Consider the following 24,534-nt stretch of genomic DNA (forward strand, 5'->3'; position numbering starts at 1 on the left):
ACTAGTATAGTGGAGAGCCAGTTGAATAAATTTATATGGAATAAGAGAGAAATTAGCCAAAACACCAAACTAGCAGCATACATGACACTGTGCAAACCAGTTTTAAGTGAGTTATAAATGAAGCACTTGTTCAAAGAGCTTCTGATATGAGAGTTCTGAGAAAAATTAGGGGAGTGAACAAATAGTAAAAATGGCAGAATCATATTAAAAATGAAGATGTTAGAAAGGAACTTGACATTGTTATCATTCAAAAATGTGTGAGCAAAGCTAATCTAAGGTTGTATGACCACTTAAACAAAATGGGAGAGGTAAGGTTAGCAAAACAGTTGTTTGATGCCATGATGGCAGGTAAGAAACCCAGATGAAGACCAAGGTCTAGGTGGATTGATTCAGCCAGAAATGCTTTAGAAGACTGATTGTTTGGTCTGACAATATTGGAGTGCTGATAAATAGTAGACTAATTTTGAGGAAAATTACTGATAGAAGATTAATAAATGCAAACTTAATAATGTAATGCTGTCATAGTAGCCTGAAACACCCCTTGATGGTTCATATTAGGAATTGAATTATCATTTATTCCTGTATGTTTTAAATCTTTTAGCATCTTACACAGGTGCATTTGAGTCAAAGGCTTTTTTTCATAATCTCTGAAAAGCTAATGAAATTGGTGCATTTCATTCTTCAATAGTTTTTTGTTATACAATTTGAGGCTTGTATATAATTCAAAGTTGAGAATGATGTTCTGAAACGTGTTCTCTGTTGATGGAAATTTAATATCTTGTTTATTCTGACATAATTTTTGTAAGAAGTTTATAAGGGATAGGGAGGAGTTATAGGTTGTAAAACTTATGTTAGTTTTACCGCCTTCTTATATGAAAGGATGATTTAAACACTTACTTTACCTTTAAAGGTGTTTCTACTACTCCCTGGTTGCCCTGTCACTCCAGAACCCTTCTTGCAACCCTCTGGTTTATATTGACTGCACAGTCTTTCCTCTCTATGTATGTTAAGGCCTCCTCTGTTGTCTTCCTGGTGGTCACCAGTTCATCAGTCGCTTGGACCATCTTTCCTGCGATGTCTGTTCATTATGCCCATATAGCTGTAAAGATCAGTGCTACATGATATCCATCTCTTTTTTTTTTTTTGCAAATTCATTCTCTCTGTAATGGTTTTGTTCCAAACTTTCTGAAGGTGACATATATACACTTTTAAACACTGTATATAATTCTGCTAGATTTATGTGGTAGAAATCTTCTTCATTGTTCAACATTTATATTCATATGGAAAGTCCAGGTACCATACCATTTTTCATTTTTGTAAGTGTATTTTTTTACTTCATCCTCTTTGATTGTATATTCATTGTAATTTTTAATCTCTTTCTGTATTCTATTACTTTTTCTATATTTGTATATAATTCTTGATAAAACTTAACTTGAATCTCTATCATCTTAATTCCATTAAAAATTCCATTTGAATCCTTTACAGTTACAATATAAAGATCTGTGTTATTATTTATTATTATTATTATACAGGCACCTCTATGGAGTCCAAAGACTCATTGTGGGAGACCCAAACTGTCCACGCAATCTATCATACCTCTCCTTGAATCCATTAACTGGCAAAGTGCTCACAACTGACTCTAGCAACCCATTCTGCTCAATCACAACTTTCCAAGCAAATAATCTAAAGTAAAGACTCATTAGCTAGCAATCTTGTTTTTGTAAGGAGACTTACAAAAACAAGATTGTAAGTCTCCTCCTCTGTTCACCTTTATCATAACGCAGTAGGAGACTTACAATCTTCACTTTTTTGCTCTTCAGTTTTGTCTCTTCTAATAACTCCTTTACATCCTCTCTCATAGAATACTTCTCACCTCAAATCATTTGTGTCAACTGAGACAATCACTTCCTTTGACTTAGCTTTTTGCATCCGGATAGTGTGACTAATATTGCAAATTTTTCCTCCAGGGAAACAAGATTTTGTTGCACTTTCAGTAAGTACTCCCCTAATCATTGAGTCTCCGTATATAATTTTCTCCTTAACTTGTTTTTCTTGTTTATTCACTTGGTCTTTATTATTACTTTGGACCACCTACTTCGTTCTCTTTTCAGCTCTGCCAATCTCTTGCCACTTCTTCAATTTTTCAATTTCACACTTTGTCCTGTATAGGATAACATTCAAGCGTGCTATTTCTTTATTAATGTTCATTTCATTCTCCTGTGTTTTCATGGCTGCATATTTGGCATTAATAACATCATTTTTTATCCTACTGTCGATAGTGTCCATTCTACTAACATTTGCTGTTTCTTGTCACCTAATAGTCACTCGCTTTTGAAACATTTAATACACGCACTCCTCCAGTTTCAATTTTCTTCCATATATCCTTTCATTTTATAGGACACAACAGCAGTATACCTACTTTCTTAATTTTTTAAGAAACCTTCAAGAGTTAACTTAATACTCAAATTAAGCCTTCTTAATATTCAATTAAAACATAAATATTAACTCAACACATTCAAGAGATATCTCACTTTCTTCTAACTAATATCAACGTGCTACAGTCCTGTCTTATCTTAATCAAAGTCCTTGATTCTCAGTTTACAGTTAGTTTCTTATCCCTATACATAATACTAGACAAAGAACTTTCAACTTTACTGTACACATGGTCTTCTTATACTCGTTCCTTCGGCTCTTGGCTGTTATTCCTCATACGATTTCCTTTCAGTCGGTGTTATGGCATGGATTTCTCTAATCTTTGGTAGGTCCACACGTTTCTAGCATATCAAGCCTATTCCCGGGACTTCGTTGGCGTCTGGAAATTCTGTTTCCATGAAGTTCGCTACTGAGACACTGAGCTTTTTCCATGGATTGCCTGTCATCAGTATAGAGATATTTTCTTCCATCATAAGGTTTGTGGTACGTAACCTTTTCAACTGATATGTGACATTTCCAACTATTACTAATGGGAGTCCGAACAGAGCTTCCCGCTGATCCTTCGTCTAGATGTTCCGGAGGAGAGACCTTCACTACTGCAAAAACCCAAAAAGAAAAGCTCCCCACGGAGGGGGGGGGGGGTTCCTAACCCTTTTATACCATCTTCCTACCGGCATTCTCTGTAACCTTCGTTGTTCATCTGTCGCTTAGAACTCTCCCCACGTGGGTCTCACTTCGTGGCATTTAATTTCGTTTCGACCGCTTACCACTCCACGTGCCGTGTGCAACCGATACCGCCTGGGGCACCTTTTATTCTGTTGACGTGCCCTTGTATTTTGACCTTTTGTTCACATTAATTTAAATGTAAGTCATACAGCAATTCATTGTATTATCTATTTTTAAAATTATTATATATTTACAAAGTATCACTGGCATTAGACAATCTGGTAAGAATTCTTTCATTTAATTATTCACAATTTCCTTTCTTTGTAATAATGTATTCTATATTTGTCCATATATATATATATATATATATATAACACATACTTGGATGCAAGTATATTCTTTTCAGGGTTTTGCATGTTAAATGATGACAAATAAAACTTTTACGAGTTTCAATAAATCAAAATTTAAAACTACACTGCACAAAATCCTGCAAATTCAAATCACCAGACAACGTGATCTTTTCCGCTTATTGCTCTACCATGCATTGGTAGAGCCATACCAAATATCATATATATCTACTTTTTTATATTGGACCTAATGAATGAATAGCAGTGAAGATAGTATGCACTCCCTGTCTCACACTTGATTTTACATCAAACCATTTTCTTGTACCCCCTTTACTTCTAACTGCTGACTTTACAACTCAAAAGTAGTTCGTGTATTTCTCAACATAATATTCCATTTACACCATATAACTGAAGTCTTTTGAACAGCTTTTCTCTTGGAATCTTGCATATGCCTTTTCCAGATCTACAAAACTTAAATATGAATTCTTAGTACATTCCCATCATTTCTCAATGATTTGTCTAAAAGTGAAAATCTGATTCTTGACAACCTTTTAAAGCCAGTTTGTTCTTCTCCAAGTTCATTTTCTAAAATTTTTCCAACCCCTCTTCTCGTGTATGCTTGCATAAATGTTATCTGTAACACTCGGTAGGGAAATTCTTCTGTAATTCTGACATTCAGTTTTATTTTCCTATTTTATGGATGGGATAGATACTAGGAGAGCTGTACTCCAGTCATCCAGAATTTTACATTTTGAAAAATCAGTCCTGACTTACGAGGGTTGTTTGAAAAGTTTGGTAAATTTCCAATAGACGGTGACACAATTCGTTCGTTCATACCAGTGTAGGCACGTATCATTTTTTTCATGACCCCTGGCAAAATTTTAGCCATGTGCGACACATAGTTCTCTTTTGGCAAACATTTAAAATGACAGTGTTCACATTTTTCATAAAAATGGAGAAAAACGAGTTTCGTGCAGTGATAAAACACTTATTTGAAGAAGTGAACGGCCATGCAGATCAAAGCCGAGTTAGATGCAGTTCATGGGAGGGACTGCACCAGCGTTAAAGACTATTTATTTTTGGATAAATGAGTTTAAATGTGGTCGTAAGTCCATCGAAGATGAAGCGTGCTCCGACCGTCCGACTGCAGTCACTACGAAAGAAATGATTGACATAATGCGTGGTATCGTTATGGAAGACCGGTCAGTGAAAGTGCTTGAGATTGCTTAGATTGTAGGCATCCCAACTGAATGGGGTGTATAATATCCTGTACAAAAAATTGCACATGAAAAAGCTGTGTGCACAATGGGTGCCCCGATTGTTGACTCTTGATCAAAAACGCATGCAAAAAGGCATTTCAGCACAGTGTTTGGTGATGTTTAATTGCAATTTGCAGGATTTTTTGCATCGATTTGTGACTGTAGACGAAACTTGGATCCACCATTACACACCTGAGTCCAAGCAGCAGTCAAAACAGTGGACAATGCCCAGTGAAAGAGCACTGATAAAAGCAAAGACCGTTTTGTCAGCTGGGAAGGTGATGGCCACTGTTTTTTTGAGATTCCCAAGGAATTATCATGATAGACTATTTGGAAAAGAGTAAGATAATAACAGGAGTCTATTATGCGTCATTGTTGGACCATTTAAAAGAAGAAGAACTGAAGAAAAACATCCAAGATGTTTTTCTTCAGTTCTTCTTTTAAATGGTCCAACAAAAAAGAAAAAAAAAAGTAAGAAAAAAAGTGCTTTTTTTGAACTTACTTTTTTACCAAACTTTTCAAACAACTCTTGTATATGTAGTAAAGCCACTCTAAAAGTTTTATACTTCCGTATATGAATGTTTCTGGTCAATATTATCTTTTCCAATTACCTTCTCACATTTCAGATTTTTGATTGGTATTTCTACCTCAAGTATTCTTCAAGTATTGATATCTACTTCTGCTTGCATTTCTCTTGAATATTTTCTTTCACTGTTATGTCACTGCTTGCATCATTTACTAATCTTCCAAAGTAAACCCCAGACACATAGTATATTTTTGATTTTCATTCCACATTTAGCATCTTGGATTATTTTTTTACAGTGTTTTTTCTTTTTTTTTTCCTCAGTATTCTTTCCTCTGTTTTCAAATTTTTTTACAATAGCTTCCAGAACATTTGCCACCCTTCTAATATCTTCTGTATTCTTACCTAATTCTTCTCCAGACTTTTTGTGTAGCTGCTTTTACATTGTTTCACTTTCTTCCATTTTTCCTCTATATTCTCTCAGAACTCATGCTAACTTGCTAGCAAGTTGTGATAAGCTTTTTTTTCCCATGACTTCTTTAACTTCCTCAATCCACCATTGCACTTTGATTATATAAGCAAAGTGTATATTGATCCATCATCATTTTTTTGGCTCTTTATTTTAATAATGGAGCTTTGATTTTTTTTTGTCCTTGTAACTTCATTGCATGTCTCTTCTGACTGAATAAATGATTTTTTTTTTGAGAGTAATACTAAGCCTCTAAGGCTTTTGTTTTCCAACTTGCAATTTTTCTTCATTAATATGAGTCTACAGTTCACCTCTGAAAATTGCTTTACTAAGCTTTTGTAAGCACTTTTCTTTCTGTGATAAGTGTAAGGTTTTAAAATTTGGAAAGCAAAGATGGGATGCAAAGTATAGGATTGGTAGGGATATTTTAGAAGAGGTGCAGGAGATGAAAGATCTGGGGATGATGGTGGATAGGGACTTCATGGACATTTTGCTAAAATTATGAGGACAACTCAGTGGATTATGGGAATAATGTGGAGAACACCAACATGTAGAAGTAAGATGTTATGATTCAATTGTACAAGATTTTGATCAGGCTGCATATGGATTACTGTGCACAGATTTGATCACCTTGCTTTCAAAAGGATGATGAGTTGTTGGAGAGGGTTCAGAGATGATTGACTAAGTTGGTTTCTGGTCTTTGTAATGTGGAATATGAGAACAGATTGAGAGAATGCAAATTACAGAGCCTAGTAGATAGAAAGACAAGAGGGAGACATGATCGAGACATTTAAGTTGGTAAGGGATAATTACCGGATTGACGTGGATAAGATTTTTCATAGAATATCTCAAGATGGGGAGAATGAGTGGTCATCCCTGGAAGCTATATAAGGCAGGGGTGAGTGAGTCTCTTGACTTGGAGGCATGTTGATAATAATAATATTCAGTTTTATCCTGCTCAAAATTAAATGATCATTTCATATTTCAAATCCCTGTGTTTCCTGGACCAGCACAAAGATATTGCTATCACCATTAACATAGTCAATGAGACTTTATTTTTTGTTTTATCTCTCCATGTAAATTTCTGTGCATCTTTCAACAAAAGAATCATTCATTCAAGATTTAATAAGAAACACAATTCTGAGCTAGAAATACTTGTACTATTAGTTAAGAAAGCAAAATATAAAAGAAAACCTGTTAGAATTACCTTAGAATGAAGTAGAGGAAAAAAATTGTATGTCTAATTAGAATTATATTGTTTAAAGTTATTTATGTCAAAATTATACTCTGTGTAAGAATGTCTGTCTAAGTGCAAACAAAGATCCAAAGGTTGCTAGCTAGCTGCCTACGATGATGTAACGCCTGAAGCGAAAGCATTTGTGGAAGGCGAGCTAAACTCGCGTTCGACGAAAAGAGCGCTCTTCAAGGAGCAGAAGTGTGACGCAATCACCTAGGGGCGAATAGGAGAACGCAATGAGAGATCCTCCGATATGAAAAGAGGGCACTACGGAGAAGAATAAAAGGCAAGTTCATGTGGATTTTGAGCCCAGTTTTTTTTTTTTGTTCCTGTTTCTCGTGTGAACAAGCAGAGTGCTGACCGATTGACAGTGCCGGAAGTAATCTCCTTCCTGGTTGCTAGCTGAAGGAATCGGGCATGCTATACGTGAGCTGATGGCAGATATCAACTAGAGCCATCGGTAAGAGTTTACCGATGTGAGACAGCAGAAAAGTTTCCCTTCTGAAGGACGGTCGAGATGATGATAGCAATCCGGTAGACGAATATTTGTCTGGCAAAGTGCAAGGAATGGCGATTTGTGTCGATCAGCGTAACCTCCACGTGGATGTGACTCGATAAAGCAGAAAGACATATGACTACAAAGGACAGACGAAAGAAGCGTGATATCCTCTCAGGACACTGGTAATGTACAGAAATTTCCTTATTCATGTAACAATTAGTATTGGAGCAAAGAGAGAAAAACAAATTTCTAATTGAAAGGACAGAGAACTTTTAAGTGACTTTTGTGCTCAGTAACCTGTTAATCATATTGGACTAGTAGTCTGAAAGCCTGAGAGTATGCATCACTCAGTTGAATGTGAATTGATCTTTGTTAGCGAGCTTTACTTAGAATTTTGAACTAGTGTATTATGATGAATGTGTACTTATTTAACCTAGAGATGTAAATAGAGTATCTGATAAAATTAAGGGGATAAAAATACGCCATAAAACTTCGGGGATAAAAACTTCGCCAGAAAAAAATAGCCAGTTGGCTTTTCATCTTAGAGTATTTGATAATTAGAATGTTCCTTATTGCTTAGCTAGTGAATTAGAATTTTGATATGACATACCTTTGATGTGTGGAAGTTCATTTGTATGCAATTTGATATTTAATAAACGTGTTTTTTTTTTTTATGTAAGCCTGAGTTTGTCTGAGCATGAGACTGATTTTACCACTCGCTAAAGTTCGAACCTGTGAATAAGGGGAAATTAAAGAAAGTTTAGAAAGTTTTAGGCCATGACTGCAATGTTGAAATTTCTATAGGCACTTAATACTTTAACAAGTAGGTAATACTTGAACTCTGGGAAGGTTTCTTTGTACAAGAATTCTTCTGTACTAGGACTCTGGCTGGCGCAGCTATATCAAACAAATTTTGTCAGAGTTCCGAAAGGAAAAGCGGACCCAGAGAGATAGGTTAGAGATTTCAAGCTTGGTAGGTATGACAGGGATGAGGATAGAGAAATAACAAAAAGTAAACAGAAAAAGTAACGACATAACAGTACCATTATTATTAGCTTAGCTTTGCTCCTTTCTCCAAATTTTCTCAAAACAGTTCTGTATGCTTAGTATTTCTTTCTTTCTCTGCTGTTTAGATCTCCAAGAACCAGTCTGTTTTCTTTGGCAGCTGCTTTCTCTAATGACTTGAAAAATTTCTCCACTTCTTCCTTAGTAGAATCTTCTGTTGGACTATAGGCACAAATAAGTTCTCATTGTCATTTTTTTAAATGTTGGGTCCATATACGAGCAGTTGGCTGATCAGCCTATAGTATTTTAGTACTGTATATGGTTGTGGGTTGGGATAGAAGAAACTTGTTGACATTTTTTATCAGTCTAATTGATTTCGATTTAAAAGCCTGTATATTGTATCTACAGTACAGCAGTAGCAGGGATGAAGAAGGTGGAAAAGAAACTTGTTCTGTGGATTTCAAGGTGTACTATGAAAGGATGTTGGTCAGCAGCTGTACATGTTCCACTGGGCTTAGTACAGAGCAGGGGAATTATTGATGCTGTTTCAGATGAGCATTTTCCATGGAAATATTTATAAAATATGGTGTCAATGGGGCATTATATCAAGCAATACTTGGTCTTTATTTGAGTTGTAAGTCAGCAGTTAGAATTGAAGGAAGTACAGGAAGATGGTTTAATGTTAAATCTGGTGTGAGACAAGGATGTACATTATCCCCTCTGTTATTCATTATCTATATGGATCACATTATGAAGGAAAGTGGTATTAAACATGATATCAAAATTGGAGATGTTAATGTCAGCTCTTTGCTTTATGCAGATGATGTTATACTTCTAAATAAATCCGCTACAAGTCTGCAAGATTCTCTGACTAAATTGAATAACTGTTGTAATAGATATGGTATGAAGGTCAGCAATAAAAAGACAAAGACAATGAAAATAGGCATAATCATTGAAAATGTCAACTGTGTTGTGAATGGAGAACCTGTGGAACAAGTAAAACATTTCACCTACTTAGGCACGATTTTTAGTGAAAATGGTAAATTAAATATAGAAATAGACAACAGAATCAGCAAAGCTGGTATGGTGGGAAGTCAATTGAATAAATTCATATGGAATAAGAGAGAAATTAGTTGGAACACTAAATTAGCTGTATACAAGACAGTGTTCAAACCAGTTTTAACTTATGGATCTGAGAGCTGGGTCAGAAATAAAACATTCGACCAAAGACTAGAGACCGCAGATATTAGAGTCCTGAGAAAGATTATAGGCGTGAACAGATGGCATCAATGGCAATATCATATTAAAAACGAGAATATTAGGAAAGAACTTGACATTGTAGCATCCAGGAATGCGTTAGCAGAGCTAATCTCAGGTGGTATGGTCACCTAAACAGAATGGGTGAAGAAAGATTAGCAAAACAAGTGTTCTCTGCCAGGTTGGCAGCAAAACGACCCATAGGAAGACCAAGATATAGGTGGATTGATACGGTACAAAGTGCCTTAGACGATAGAAATATAAGATCTGATAATGTTGGAGTCTTGACAAGTAACAGACTGATTTGGAGTTAAATTGTAGATAGGAAGTTAGTAATGATGTAATTTTTTTCATGTAGTACTATCATATCCTGTACACCCCTTGAGGGTACATGGTAGGAATTTGATGATGACAAATTGCAGAGACTAAGTGTCTATGTGAAAGTGAGTGGAGTGAGTTGGTAAGAGATGGCTCATTTATCAGTCTAATTGTTCTCCTCTGTATTGAGTCAAGCATTTTGATGGAGCTTTTAGGAGCCCTACTCCAAATGTGAGAACAGTATTCGATAGCTAGGTGGATTTGCCCATTTACCCCATTCTTATGTTTGTCCACATCACTACTTGAATCTACTATGACATTTAAGAAAATTATCTTTGTGTTCAGTGTTGAACACCACAGCTACTCTTTCCTTTTTCAGATCACCATTCTCTGAATATATGATTTTGTATTTGATATTTAATAGAATTTCATCTGTTTTTGCTTTCTTTGTTTTGCTAACACCAATTATGCCATGGTCCTCTTTTTCTAATTTTTTTACCAGTTTCGCTTCTTTACTGTTAACACTACTTACATTAATGGTGCCCGTCTTGAATTATGCTGCTGATGTTGGGTTGGAGTTTGTTCCAATAACTGAGTTTCGCTTCACTATGGTTCCCTTACAAAAACAGTGGGTGAGGGCTTTAACCAGGTAATGTCCCAGCCAGCATGATTTCATCTTGTTGTATCATCATGGTTTTTTTTGGTTTAAAGCCAATAATAAATACAAATTTGTTGGCTAAATCCCAAATTGCAAGCCCTTCCTCAATTTTTCAGTGTCCAGATAGATACCTACTAATGGTGTTTACCATGAGAAGTTGAGGATTAGATATTAGGTCAGAAGCCTTGTTTTGTTGTCTGCATTCCTTAAGGCTATGAAGATGTCTCCTCCCAGTTATTTAGTTTTGATCCTTAAGCAAACCCTTTGTATTTTGTTCATATATTAATATTACCTAAAGATAACAGTGAATAAGTTCATAAAGAAAGAAAGTGTATTTTAATTATTAGTAGCGTAGAAAATCAATTTAAGATTACTGGAAGCAAATTTTATAGAATTCATATGAATTCATTTATAATTTGAGTCTCATGATTTTTCTTATGTCTGCCACAAACTTTTCACAAACTTAGCTAAAACTAACATTAGATTTGGATATCTAAAATGTTATCCTTTAAGCAGTTTGAGGGAAAGTATTAATGTACAAAATCTGGCCTTATCTGATTACATAGTCAGCTATATTAATTATATCATTTGGAAACTTGAGCCAAAAGGATATATTTTTATGTTATTTTTATGCATATCTGGATGCTTATGATTGTGGATTGACACTTTTTATAATTGTGTGATTTTTTTTACATTGCAGTTATCTGTTGGTGTTAAGGAGGTTGCCATTTTTGGAGCTGCATCGGAAACTTTTAGCAAGTAAGTGCAATTCATAAGATTTACTCCTGTTATGATATTTTTAAGTCAAAGCCTTTTATGCTTAAATAGTAAAACAGATGAGCATTGCTAGATGAAATTTTGGACTAAATTTTCCTTAGTTGACTCTCTTTAACTGTTTAGATTATGCTGCTTTTGGGTTTTTGTGATATCATATATTGGATCTGTTGCCAACATTCTCTCATAGGTTTTTGCCTTTCATTTAGATTAAATCTGAATCTGTATGCTCTGCATCATATTAGCCCTGCTATGACTTGAAATCAGTGTGGCCAAACTTTGAAGGGATTTTGTAGGAAAGTAGAATAAAAGAATATATGTAATTCTGAAGGGTGAGAAGAAATCACATTAATTATACCCTGTATTATGCAGTTAATATTAATTAAAAGGAAAGCTGTATCATGCTGCAAAGATGAGTCAGCTCATATCTCATTTCTTTCATGATAGTAATAGCTTCTCTTATATGTGCAGAAATCTTTTTAAATTGAGAATTTTCAATAACATGGAAGAAGTCTCTGCTGAAACTTGTCTTATGAACAGATATAGCATCATTCTATTTTTTTTCTTTTTTTTTTCCAATTTAGAGATGGCACTTAACACATTTGCACTGGGTAATGTCTGCACATGTGTAAACCGCTGACAGGAACTAACTTTAGCATACATGTTTTTGGCATCGAGTGGTCATGTTTTCACAAAGGACATGCCAGCTTCAACTTTTTCAGCAGAATTTTATTTGTAAAATTAACATTTGTGAAGTATCTTCATGTTCCAAATATCTCAAATGCAATTCAAACTGATTTCAAGTTACATATACAGTAAAACCTCGAAGTTACGTGGTAGGTGGGACCAACATAAAGCGCATGAGTTGAATTCGCATAACTGGGGGTATAATTTTGCATGTAATTTATATATACAAACATACAATTGGGACCAAAGGTTTACAAAGAAAGAAAAACACCTATATATTTTAAGAAATATCATGATTGTAGTTTTTCATACATAAAAAAAAAAAGAAAGTTATTTCGATGTCGATGGTTTCATAAAATCTAATAGATTCGTCTGACGGCATAATGTCTTTTTCTTGTCACGCAAAATTTCTTCATAGCAAGCTAATGATTTTTTTATTCCTTGCCTTATGGCTGCAATTCGTTCCTCGTTAGAATCTATGTCCTCCAAAATCTGTAAACCTTTCTTTTATGATTGTTCTTACTATGGATTCCTGTAGATTGAACTTCTTTGCTAGCTCACAAATTTTCATTCTGACTTCAAAATCCTTAATAATGTTGAGTTTTGTTTCCAAAGTCAATGTTTTTCTTTTCTTGCTAGCAGTAGAAGAATCGGACTTGCTTCTTTTGGATGACATTATTTTTTATGTGATAAATTTTTTATCAAGAACATAACATTAAACAATCGCAAGGTTTGTAGACTATAAAAATCGTGTATGAATGGAGACCACGCGAAACACGTCAGTGCTTGTTCACAGCATGTGCAACGCTGGCGAATGTGGCTGGCGCCTGAAAGATAAGACTAGTGGTGAGGCGTGAAGCAGGACGGGAATACGTACATATAAGAAACTGCGTAACTCCAGATTCGCGTAAGTCGGGGTATGACTGTATATTCTCATATTGATCTCTTTGCTTTACATAAATTGTATGCTTTACTGGAACTGAAATTTGAAAGAGAATGTTAGGACAAATGTGTTTAGTAAGCTGTTATGTTTAGTGCTACAATAAATTTGTGTTGCTTGCATGCATGTATTATAGCCTTTTTCCATTATGAGTGTCATTCCAGTTGTCTCTAATTGTTGCTAAATATAATACAGACTGTAAATGTCTCTGTATTGTATTTAGTGATAAACAAAGCCACTTGTTTTTCTTGTTTCTGCAGTATGGTGTCTGTTGATGTTGGAATGTTTTCACAATATAGGAACATTTTTATCCCAGTCTTGGAAACAACAGACTTAATAAAAATGTATCTATTCCCAAATAAAAATGAACATTACTATGTATTAAAGAAGTAGTTGATCTACAACAGAATACCAACACAAGTGAGTATAAATTTTATGTGGGAAGAATTTTTTTTTTTTTTTAACTTTGGTGTGAAAGTCACATGCACTCCAAAACTTCATATTTCAGTAACTATTATCTATTATTGATAAGCCAGAAGAGCTGCCGACGAAAAAGTAATGAATGTAGGATTTGTGAAAGTGTGGATAATTCCATTAATCATCGGATATTATGTATCCTATTACTGTGTAACATGTATACTGATCCTCAATAAAAAGAAGATGAGAATGGAGTCCTCTTAGAATAAAAGAATTATCTAAGAATGAAGCAAAATATAAATAAAACAGAAAAATAAATACACAAAAGCACAACAAATTTGCTGATTTTCTGCTCCAGCAATCCACATGTATTCCTATCATGCCGAAATGAATCACCTGATCAGCATTATTAGTTCATTGCATTAGCCCCTGCATATAGTTATTTAATGGACTACCAAATGTATACAACAGCTGTTTATTATTGGTGAGTTATTTATACTTTGCAAACAAATCTCTTTCCCTCTCCTAGAAATTTTTTAAATTATGTCATCATGTGCAATATCTACACATCATACATTCACACATGATATCATAAATGTTAAAATTGTTAATCATTTGTGTGCTAGTAATGAGAGTATTTCTACTCACACTTGTTCTTTCCTTTACATTTCTCATTCTCACGTGACTTATTAATGATGGTTCACATATTTACACCTTTGAGTAATTCAAATATAGCATTCTCCTTCATTATTATATTCTAACCCTACTAAATCAGAAATCTGTGTTTTTACTATTAATAACCACCTCAGAAAGTGGAAACCAAAGATTAAACTAAACAGTCAACTAATTACATTTAATGAAAATCCCAAATACCTTGGAGTTATTCTGGATCCATCGCTAAACTTCAATAAACATATCAACAATGTTGCAGTCAGAGCAAAAAGAAGACTAAATATCATGAAAAGTATCTCAGGTAAAGAGTGGGGAGTCGATGCTAAAACCTTAAAAGTCACATATATCTTTATTATCCATCCCATAATGGAATATGCTTTGCCTATCTGGATGCAAACATCACAAACCCTTTTAGACAAGCTTATAAAAATTCAGAAAAATGCAGCTAAAATCATATGTGGACTAAGGAATACAACTCCTGGAAAAATAGCAGAATTCGAATCCAACCTTGTTCCTTTAAAAATTAGGTGGCAAGAAAATCTTACCAAATTTGTAGAAAAAAGAACCAACCTTGCACATCATAGAACAAGTGACCTTTTTAAAAACTGGAAACCAACAAACAGAATAAAGAAAAAATCAACAATGCATGAAATCATAGAAAATAAAATTCCCTTGGATTGTCTAAATAAAATAGCCGACTACCCAGCATTTCCTCCAAATCAAGACAGGAAAAATACAGTTATCAACTCTGAAATAGAGAAATGAGGAAAAAAGCCTAGAAAACCCTGAAATCTTGAGATCATTAGCCCTTTCAAAAATAATGGAATATGGACCTGACTCAATAAAGATCTACACAGATGGCTCCAAAAATCCAAATGGAAATTCTGGGAGTGGCGTACTCATCTATGGCTCTCATAATATAGAACTAAAAACAACTAACAGTATTGGCTGCAACTCATACCATGCAGAATTAATAGTCATTAACACAGCGCTGCAATATTTGGACAAACAAAACCCAAAGGAGTTTATATTTTTCACAGATTCCTTCAAGCTATTAAGAACTGCTACACTAGCCATCAAGAAATACTTAGAGACGTAGCAAAAAACATAAACAAACTATATAGGGATTCTGAAATAATCTTCCAATGGATCCCATCCCGTTAAAGGGAAACGAAACTGCAGATGAAGTAGCAAAAATGGCCGCAACATCAAGTGATACCACAGATTTCGATCTTTTTAAAACCACCCAAAAAGAAAACATAAAAAGAATGATTCTTCAGGACATGACTCGGCACTGGTACTCAGCAGAAAATCCAGGAGCTACCATCAACTCCAAGTTTAATCGCAGTGCCACTACCATGATCTCTCGCCTCAAGGCCGCCCACACAAGACCAATCAAGTTTAGCAATGGCATAAAAGTCTTCCCCACCTGCAAAATCTGTAACATCAAGGAAGCATCACCAATGCATTTGCTAAACTGTATGAATATTTCCAAATGTGAACTCTATAACAACCCAGAAAAGGTGCTGTATAAAATACGTGAACTTGATCTGGTGTAATAATACCATGGGATAAAAAAAAAAAAATAAATAAATAAAAATAGTTTTCTAATATATTTTAAAACAAACACATTGTTCTCCCCCCCCCCCCCCCAATGCAGATTTGGTTACAATTAAAAAAAAAAAAACATTTGGATATGTAGTGTGTGTGTCCACCAAAACACAAGCATGAAATTTTTGCAAGACACTGTTTTCTCTCGCTCCATCAGATAGTAAGGGTGATGGCAAAAGAGCTATGATTATTATGACATGAACGTGTTAATTAATGAAGTAATAACTATTATAGACAATTTGGAACACTATGAGAACTAGTTGCACGGCATGACAATGTAGCAGTCGAAATATGGAAGTTACTGAAACAATAATATAGTACACAGAGATAATGCACTGATTATTGAGAGTTTGAAAATGGAAGAACTTTAATAATACTGAAATTTGATTTTAAAAAGTATAGTGTTAATAATTTTTCTAATGAAGTTTTTGCAGTCCCTGTGACCAATGTTAAAAAAAAAATCCTTCATATAAAATTTATTTGAATTTTATAAAAATAACATTATAGCAATTTTCTCTTATTGAATCAACTTCTTTTTTACATGAAGTCAACTGTTCATTGTACAAATAACCTAGCCTAGTCATGATATTTCACAAGCAAACTTCTCTTTTTTGACTCCTGGGCATCATCATCATCAAATTCCTGCCATGTACCCTCAAGGGGTGTACAGGATATGACAGTACTACATGAAAAAATTACATCATTACTAACTTCCTATCTACAATTTTCCTCCAAATCAGTCTGTTGTCAAGACTCCAACATTATCAGATCTTATATTTCTATCGTCTAAGGCACTTCGTACCGTATCAATCCACCTATATCTTGGTCTTCCTCTGGGTCGTTTTGCTGCCAACCTGGCAGAGAACACTTGTTTTGATAATCTTTCCTCTCCCATTCTATTTAAGTGACAATACCACCTGAGATTAGCTCTGCTAATGCATTCCTGGATGCTGACAATGTCAAGTTCTTTCCTAATATCCTCATTTTTAATATGATATTGCCATTGATGCCATCTGTTCACGCCTCTAATCTTTCTCAGGACTCTCATATCTGTGGTCTCTAGTCTTTGGTCAAGTGTTTTACTTCTGACCCAGCTCTCAGATCCATAAGTTAAAACTGGTTTGAACACTGTCTTGTATACAGCTAATTTAGTGTTCCGACTAATTTCTCTCTTATTCCATATGAATTTATTCAATTGACTTCCAACCATACCATCTTTGCTGATTCTGTTGTCTATTTCTATATTTAATTTACCATCTTCAGTAAAAATCGTGCCTAAGTAGCTGAAATGTTTTACTTGTTCCACAGGTTCTCCATTCACAACACAGTTGATATTTTCAATGATTCTGCCTATTTTCATTGTCTTTGTCTTTTTATTGCTGACCTTCATACCATATCTATTACAACAGCTATTCAATTTAGTCAGATAATCTTGCAGACTTGTAGCGGATTTATTTAGAAGTATAACATCATCCGCATAAAGCAAAGAGCTGACATTAACATCTCCAATTTTGATATCATGTTTAATACCACTTTCCTTCATAATGTGATCCATATAGATAATGAATAACAGAGGGGATAATGTACATCCTTGTCTCACACCAGATTTAACATTAAACCATCTTCCTGTACTTCCCTCAATTCTAACTGCTGACTTACAACTCAAATAAAGACTAAGTATTGCTTGATATAATGCCCCATTGACACCATATAACTGGAGCGTATTGAATAGCTTCTCTCTTGGCACCTTGTCATATGCCTTTTCCAAATCGACAAAACTTAAATACAGATCTTTGTTATATTCCCATGCTTTCTCGACTATTTGTCGTAAAGTGAAGATCTGATCCTGACAGCCTCTATTTGGCCTGAATCCAGCTTGTTCTTCACCAAGCTTTTCTTCCACAATTCTTCTCAACCATTTCTTAAGTATACTTGCATAGATCTTGCCAGGAACACTCAGTAGGGAAATACCTCTGTAATTCTCACATTCAGTTTTATTTCCCTTTTTATATATGGGTACTATGAGAGCTCTACTCCAATCATCGGGAATTCGTTCCTCTGTCCAGGCTTTCTGAACTATGCAGTGCAGCCACTGTAAGACTTTTATACCACCATACTTCAGCATTTCTGGTCGAATATCATCTACTCCTGCTGCCTTTCCACATTTCAAGCCTTTGATGGCTTTTTCTACTTCAAGTATGGATATGTATTCCTGACTGCATGCCTGGTCAGTGTTTTTTATCACTGTGCTGTCATCACTGCTTGTTTCATTTAGCAGTTTTTCAAAGTAATTACTCCATACTTAAAGGATATCTTTTTCTCCTGTTTTCATGTCACCTTTATCATCTCTAACTCCTGCACTCTTTCCTCCATTCCTAAGCTTCTTCAACAACCTCCAGAATATTTTGCCACCTTCTTGATATTTATTTTCTATATTCTTGCCAAAGTCCTCCCATGACTTTTGTTTAGCTAGTTTTACATACTGTTTAGCTTTCTTACATTTGTCTCTGTATTCTGTAAGAGTAAAAGCTGACTTATTTGCCAGGAACTTTTGATATGCTTTCCTCTTTTCCTTCACTGCCTCTTTAACTTCCTGTGTCCACCAGGGAGTTCTGATTTTTTTTATCCTTGCATATAACCTCACCACATGCCTCTCTGGCAGAATCAATCAATGTTCTTCAGAGTTTGCCACTGAATCTCCAAGGTTTGATTCCTGTTCTCAAACTCTTTCATTTTCTTTTCAATAATCTTTCTGTATTTTAGTCTACAGTTCACATCTGAGAGCTGTTCAACTTTTATTCGCTTTAAAACTTTCTTACATGTTATTCTTTTCAATATGAAATTCAGACTCCTGGGCAAAGTATAAAATTTTGTTTTCATCTTCAATCTATTTCTTTGTAACTTGAGGTCAACTGTTCCTTGTACATTCACTTAATCATGGTACTTCACATGCAGACTCCCTCTTTGTTCATGCTTGGGTAAAGGACAAAAATAAATAAATCTTCTAGCACAGTGCTTCCCAAACTTATGCATGCCAAGGCCCCTTTTGGAAAATTAAAATATTTCATGACCCCCATCGAAAAAAAAAATCGTAATATAGATATATTATTATAATATTTATTGTATTTATATTCAATACAATTTATATTCAAGATTTTGTGTTTGTGAGCTTTTTTTTTTTGTGCGTCTTATGAATACCTTTGAAATGAAACTCATATGAATAAGCATATATTTACTAATATTCTTTAACGTCGAAATATGCAAGAAGAAATATTTGTGAACCAACACCAATGTGTGATTTTTCAATTAAAATATAAAAAAAAAATAATAAATAATAAAAATTAAATACGTTTCTTTTAAGATTAAAAAACTCCTTAGTCTTTAAAACATTTTAAATTTGTTTTCATTTTTCACGGCCCACAGTTTGGGAAGCGCTGCTCTAGCACTTATTTCTCTAAGGAAGTGGGCAGAGCTGCTTCAGCCATTACTAACTTTTGCAGACAGTAGGTAGCTAGTCTCTTTCCTTCAGGCTCACCAATAGTGAGCTCATACTATCAATGAATGAAAGTCTTCAGGGGAGGGGAGGAAAAAAGAGAGAGAGTATATTAACGACTGTTGCTATCTCATTGCCCTAAACCCTAACACTCGTATTATTGTCTGCAGTTGTATAAGTTCTAACACTCGTATTATTCTCTGTAGTTGTATAAGTTCTAACACTCGTATTATTGTCTGTAGTTGTATAAGTTCTACAATTTTTCTGAGATGTGTGCTAAATCCAAGTTTCCTGGAAAAAAGTCTTACTTGCCCATGCCAGTGATGGACCAACTCAGGAACTGGCTGAAGAAAAGTCTAGAAAAAATTCCTTTTAGTTCATCTTCATCATCATCATCAAATTCCTACCATGTACCCTCAAGGGGTGTACAGGATATGATAGAACTACATGAAAAAATTTACACAATTTCTAACTTCCTATCTATAATTTTCCTCCAAATCAGTCTGTTACTTGTCAAGACTCCGACATTATCAGATCTTATATTTCTATCATCTAAGGCACTTTGTACCATATCGATCCACCTATATCTTGGTCTTCCTCTGGGTCGTTTTCCTGCCAACCTGGACAGAGAACACTGTTTTGCTAATCTTTCCTCGTCCATTTTGTTTAAGTGACCATACCACCTTAGATTAGCTCTGCTAATGCACTCCTGGATGCTGACAATGTCAAGTTCTTTCCTAATATCCTCATTTTTAATATGATATTGCCATTGATGCCATCTGTTCACGCCTCTGATCTTTCTCAGGACTCTCATATCTGCAGTCTCTAGTCTTTGGTCAAGTGTTTTACTTCTGACCCAGCTCTCAGATCCAAAAGTTAAAACTGGTTTGAACACTGTCTTGTATAAAGCCAATTTAGTGTTCCGACTAATTTCTCTCTTATTCCATATGAATTTATTCAATTGACTTCCTATCATACCAGCATTTTTGATTCTGTTGTCTATTTCTATATTTAATTTACCATCTTCACTAAAAATGGTGCCTAAGTAGCTGAAATGTTTTACTTGTTCCACAGGTTCTCCATTCACAACACAGTTGACATTTTCAATGATTCTGCCTATTTTCATTGTCTTTGTCTTTTTATTGCTGACCTTCATACCATATCTATTACAACAGTTATTCAATTCAGAGAATCTTGCAGACTTGTACCGGATTTATTTAGAAGTATAACATCGTCTGCATAAAGCAAAGAGCTGACATTAACGTCTCCAATTTTGATATGTTTAATATCACTTTCCTTCATAATGTGATCCATATAGATAATGAATAACAGAGGGGATAATGTACATCCATGTCTCACACCAGATTTAACATTATACCATCTTCCTGTACTTCAATTCAAACTGCTGACTTACAACTCAAATAAAGACTAAGTATTGCTTGATGTAATGCCCCATTGATACCAAATAACTGTAGCATATTGAATAGCTTCTCTCTTAGCACTTTGTCACATTCCTTTTCCAAATCTACAAAACTTATCTTTGTTATATTCCCATGATTTCTCCACTATTTGTCGTAAAGTGAAGATCTGATCCTGACAGCCTCTATTTGACCTGAATCCAGCTTGTTCTTCACCAAGCTTTTCTTTTACAATTCATCTCAACGGTTTCTCAAGTATACTTGCATATATCTTACCAGGAACACTCAATAGGGATATACCTCTGTAATTCTGACATTCAGTTTTATTTCCATTTTTATATATGGTTACAATTAGAACTCTACTCCAATTATCGGGAATTCGTCCCTGTGTCCAAGCTTTCTGAACTATGCAGTGCAGCCACTGCAAGACTTTTATACCACCATACTTCTGCATTTCTGGTCAAATATCATCTGTTCCTGCTGCCTTTCCACATTTCAAGCCTTTAATGACTTTTTCTACTTCAAGTACGGATATGTACTCCTGACTGGCTGCCTGGTCAGTGTTTTTTACCACTGTGCTGTCATCACTGCTTGTTTCGTTTAGCAGTTTTTTAAAGTAATTACTCCATACTTCAAGGATATCGTTTTCTCTCATTTTCATGTCACCTTTATCATCTCTAACTCCTTTTACAGCACTGTTTCCTCCATTTCTAAGCTTCTTCAACAACCTCCAGAACATTTTGCCACCTTCTTGATATTTATTTTCTATGTTCTTGCCAAATTCCTCCCATGACTTTTGTTTAGCTAGTTTTACACAGTGTTTCGCTTTCTTACATTTGTCTCTGTATTCTCTAAGAGTAAAAGCTGACTTATTTGCCAGGAACTTTTTATATGCTTTTTATAAGCTTTCTTCTTTTCCTTCGCTGCCTCTTTAACTTCCTGTGTCCACCATCGAGTTCTGATTTTTCTATCCTTGCAGACAATCTCACCACATGTCTCTCTCTGGCTGAATCCATTAGGGTTTTCTTCAAGGCTTGCCATTGAATCTCCGAGGTTTGGTTCCTGTTCTCAAACTCTTTCATTTTTTCTTCAATAATGTTTGTGTATTTTAGTCTACAATTCACATCTGAGAGCTGCTCAACTTTTATTCGCTTTAAAACATTCTTACATGTTCTTCTTTTCAATATGAAATTCAGTTTTATCCTGCTCAAGACTAAATAGTGATCACTTCCAATTTCAAATCCTCTGTACACTCTGGTGTCTTGCACCCGGGAGAAAACATCAGTATCAACAATAACAGTCAATGAGACTTTATATATTTCTTGCCTCTTCTCTCCTTGTGAATTTGTGCACATTTTTATGTTGGAATATGGTGTTAGTAATAACCAGTCCATGTCCTGAGCAGAAATCCAACAAATATTTGCCATTATTATTAGCTTTGCTCTTTTCCCCAAATTTTCCCAATATATTTTTGCATGTCTGACAATTATTTCCTACTCTGCTATTTAAATCCCCAACAAGGACCAACTTTTCCTTTTTCATCGTATCAGTTGCTTTTTCTAAAGCATCAAAAAATTCCCCTACTTCTACCTTAGTAGAGCCTTCTGTGGGACCATAGGCACAAATAAGTCTCATTGTCCAGTTTCCCATTCTGATATTTGCCCACATTACTCTACTTGAGACTGACTGCCATTCAAGAAGAATAGCCTCGTATTTTGTGTTGAATACTATGGCTACTCCTTCTTTTCCTTGATTGTCATTTCCTGAATATAACATTTTGTATTTATTGCTCAGAAAGATCTCACCAGTTTTTGTCTTTTTTGTTTCAGTCACCCCTATTATGTCGATCTGGTACTTATCTAATTCCTCAGTTAGCTCCATTCCTTTGCTATTCAGGCTTCTTATGTTGATAGTACCGATCTTTAACTCCAGTGGTGTTGATTTGTTGTTTGTTTTCAGATTCCTTTTAGTTGGTGATCAGAATTGAACCTATAATGGGGTTTTTCTTAGAGATGCCCATTGCTGTAGAAGCAAGTGCCATTTCCAAAGTGTTAGACAAAGGATAAAAACACAATATTTCTTTGCCATTCAGGCTTCTTATGTTGATAGTACCGATCTTTAACTCCAGTGGTGTTGATTTGTTGTTTGTTTTCAGATTCCTTTTAGTTGGTGATCAGAATTGAACCTATAATGGGGTTTTTCGTAGAGATGCCCATTGCTGTAGAAGCAAGTGACATTTCCAAAGTGTTAGACAAAGGATAAAAACACAATGTTATTGTTATACAATGACCTTTTCATGGAGTTTGAAGACTCATTGTAGGAGGTTATGCTGACCATTATTCACACAGTATCTGTCATATTTTTCTCTCCTTAGTCATTCATCAACAATGCACTCGTGACTGCTTCTGGCAACTCATTCACTTATATACTACTCTTCAAGGGGAAAAAAAAACACCCTTTCACCCTGACGCTGCTAGCAATATTCTTACACATTTCCAGGGTGACATCTTGTTTCCTCTAATCCAGATATTAGACAGGAGAGAACAATGATTCTGAAGTAGATGCTATAGAAATTTTCCATGTATTTCAAAATTTCTTTAGAATCTATTTTGTAAAATCTCTTTAACTTGTGATTCTCTCTTTTCTGTTCTATCCACTAAACTTTGTAATCTACAATCCAGTTGCCATTTTGATTACTCACTTCTGAATCCTAATTTTTCATGTGACTCCCACCCATGAAAGTTTGTCAACTTATAATACATTAGTACTGTGAGTGGGTTCAGAAATTTTTTTATAACTTATTTTAATTAATTTTTTTTACATAATCTGGAAACCAAACATGAAAATTTTTTTTCAATCCACTTCAGGACTTCAATAAGTAGTGTAGTGGTATTACAGTGGGCAGTAAACTTCATCTCACCTTATTTACAAACATCCATACCATAATGATATTTAAATTTGCAGCCTGTTGGTTGGAGGGCAAGCATGCTAACCACGTAGTAATCCATACTGACCAACCTCTCCGTTAATTTAACATCCCCAAGAAACACAGGCAACCAGATTTACACAATAGTTCAGATGCAGTCAGTAGTATCAAAATCTTATAAAGAGGGATAATAGCTTAAGAGCTTCCTTATACCTACTTCTCAATGTGCTTCTTGACATCCAAGTAATCCTTTTAGGTAGTTTTTTCCTCACGTTTTCATATGGAATCCAAATTTGTCATGGATAATTTTCTTGAATTGTGATATTTTATAACATGAATTTTTAATGTTATGTAAAATATAGTGAAAGAGAAATTGTCAATTTCTGATCAGCTGTTGGTTTCAGTGTCCTTAGCTTTTTTATATGAATTTATATATTATTCTAATAGCCATAAAATTATTAGTTATTATGAAAAAATCAAAAGGCAAATGTATTACATACAGCACACATTTTTAGGAATGGGCACTATATGTAATACATTTTTTAGAACTTAGGAATTTTATTTAAAGTTTACAATGGTTAAGAAAGGTGGATATATTTTTCTCTACTAACAGCTGCATAGATGAATTCATTAATAACATTTATTATTATCTGAGTCCTCAAGACAGTCTCAGGGAGGATATACATCACCAATACCAGCTATCATACCTTCTCTTAAACTCATTCATGCTAGATACACTCACCACTCAACAGGCAAATTGTTCCACACACACTAACTGCTGTCAGAGAAAAATCTAGCTGTTATCCCCTTTTGTAACTATACAAACTTAATTTCCATAGATTCCTTCCATGTTCTCTCAGCACCTTCCATATAATGAAAAATTTCATCAGGTGATATCCTATAACATCTATTCAGAAGTTTATAA

General features: G+C 34.7%; 1 protein-coding gene across 2 annotated transcripts in view; it reads left to right on the forward strand.

Annotated features, from left to right (window-relative positions):
- Nucleotides 1–24,534, forward strand: part of Hmgcl (hydroxymethylglutaryl-CoA lyase) — a 145,900-nt gene that overhangs the window by 64,293 nt on the left and 57,073 nt on the right. For both annotated transcript variants that reach the window (XM_090392814.1, XM_090392815.1), the window contains exon 5: nt 11,372–11,430. In XM_090392814.1, the coding sequence (XP_090248940.1) occupies nt 11,372–11,430 (59 nt within the window). The remainder of the gene's footprint in view (nt 1–11,371; nt 11,431–24,534) is intronic.

The sequence above is a fragment of the Typopeltis vanoorti genome, chromosome 5 (assembly GCF_054136105.1).
Source record: "Typopeltis vanoorti isolate ZY-2024b chromosome 5, IOZ_Tvanoo_1.0, whole genome shotgun sequence".
NCBI lineage: Eukaryota > Metazoa > Arthropoda > Arachnida > Uropygi > Thelyphonidae > Typopeltis > Typopeltis vanoorti.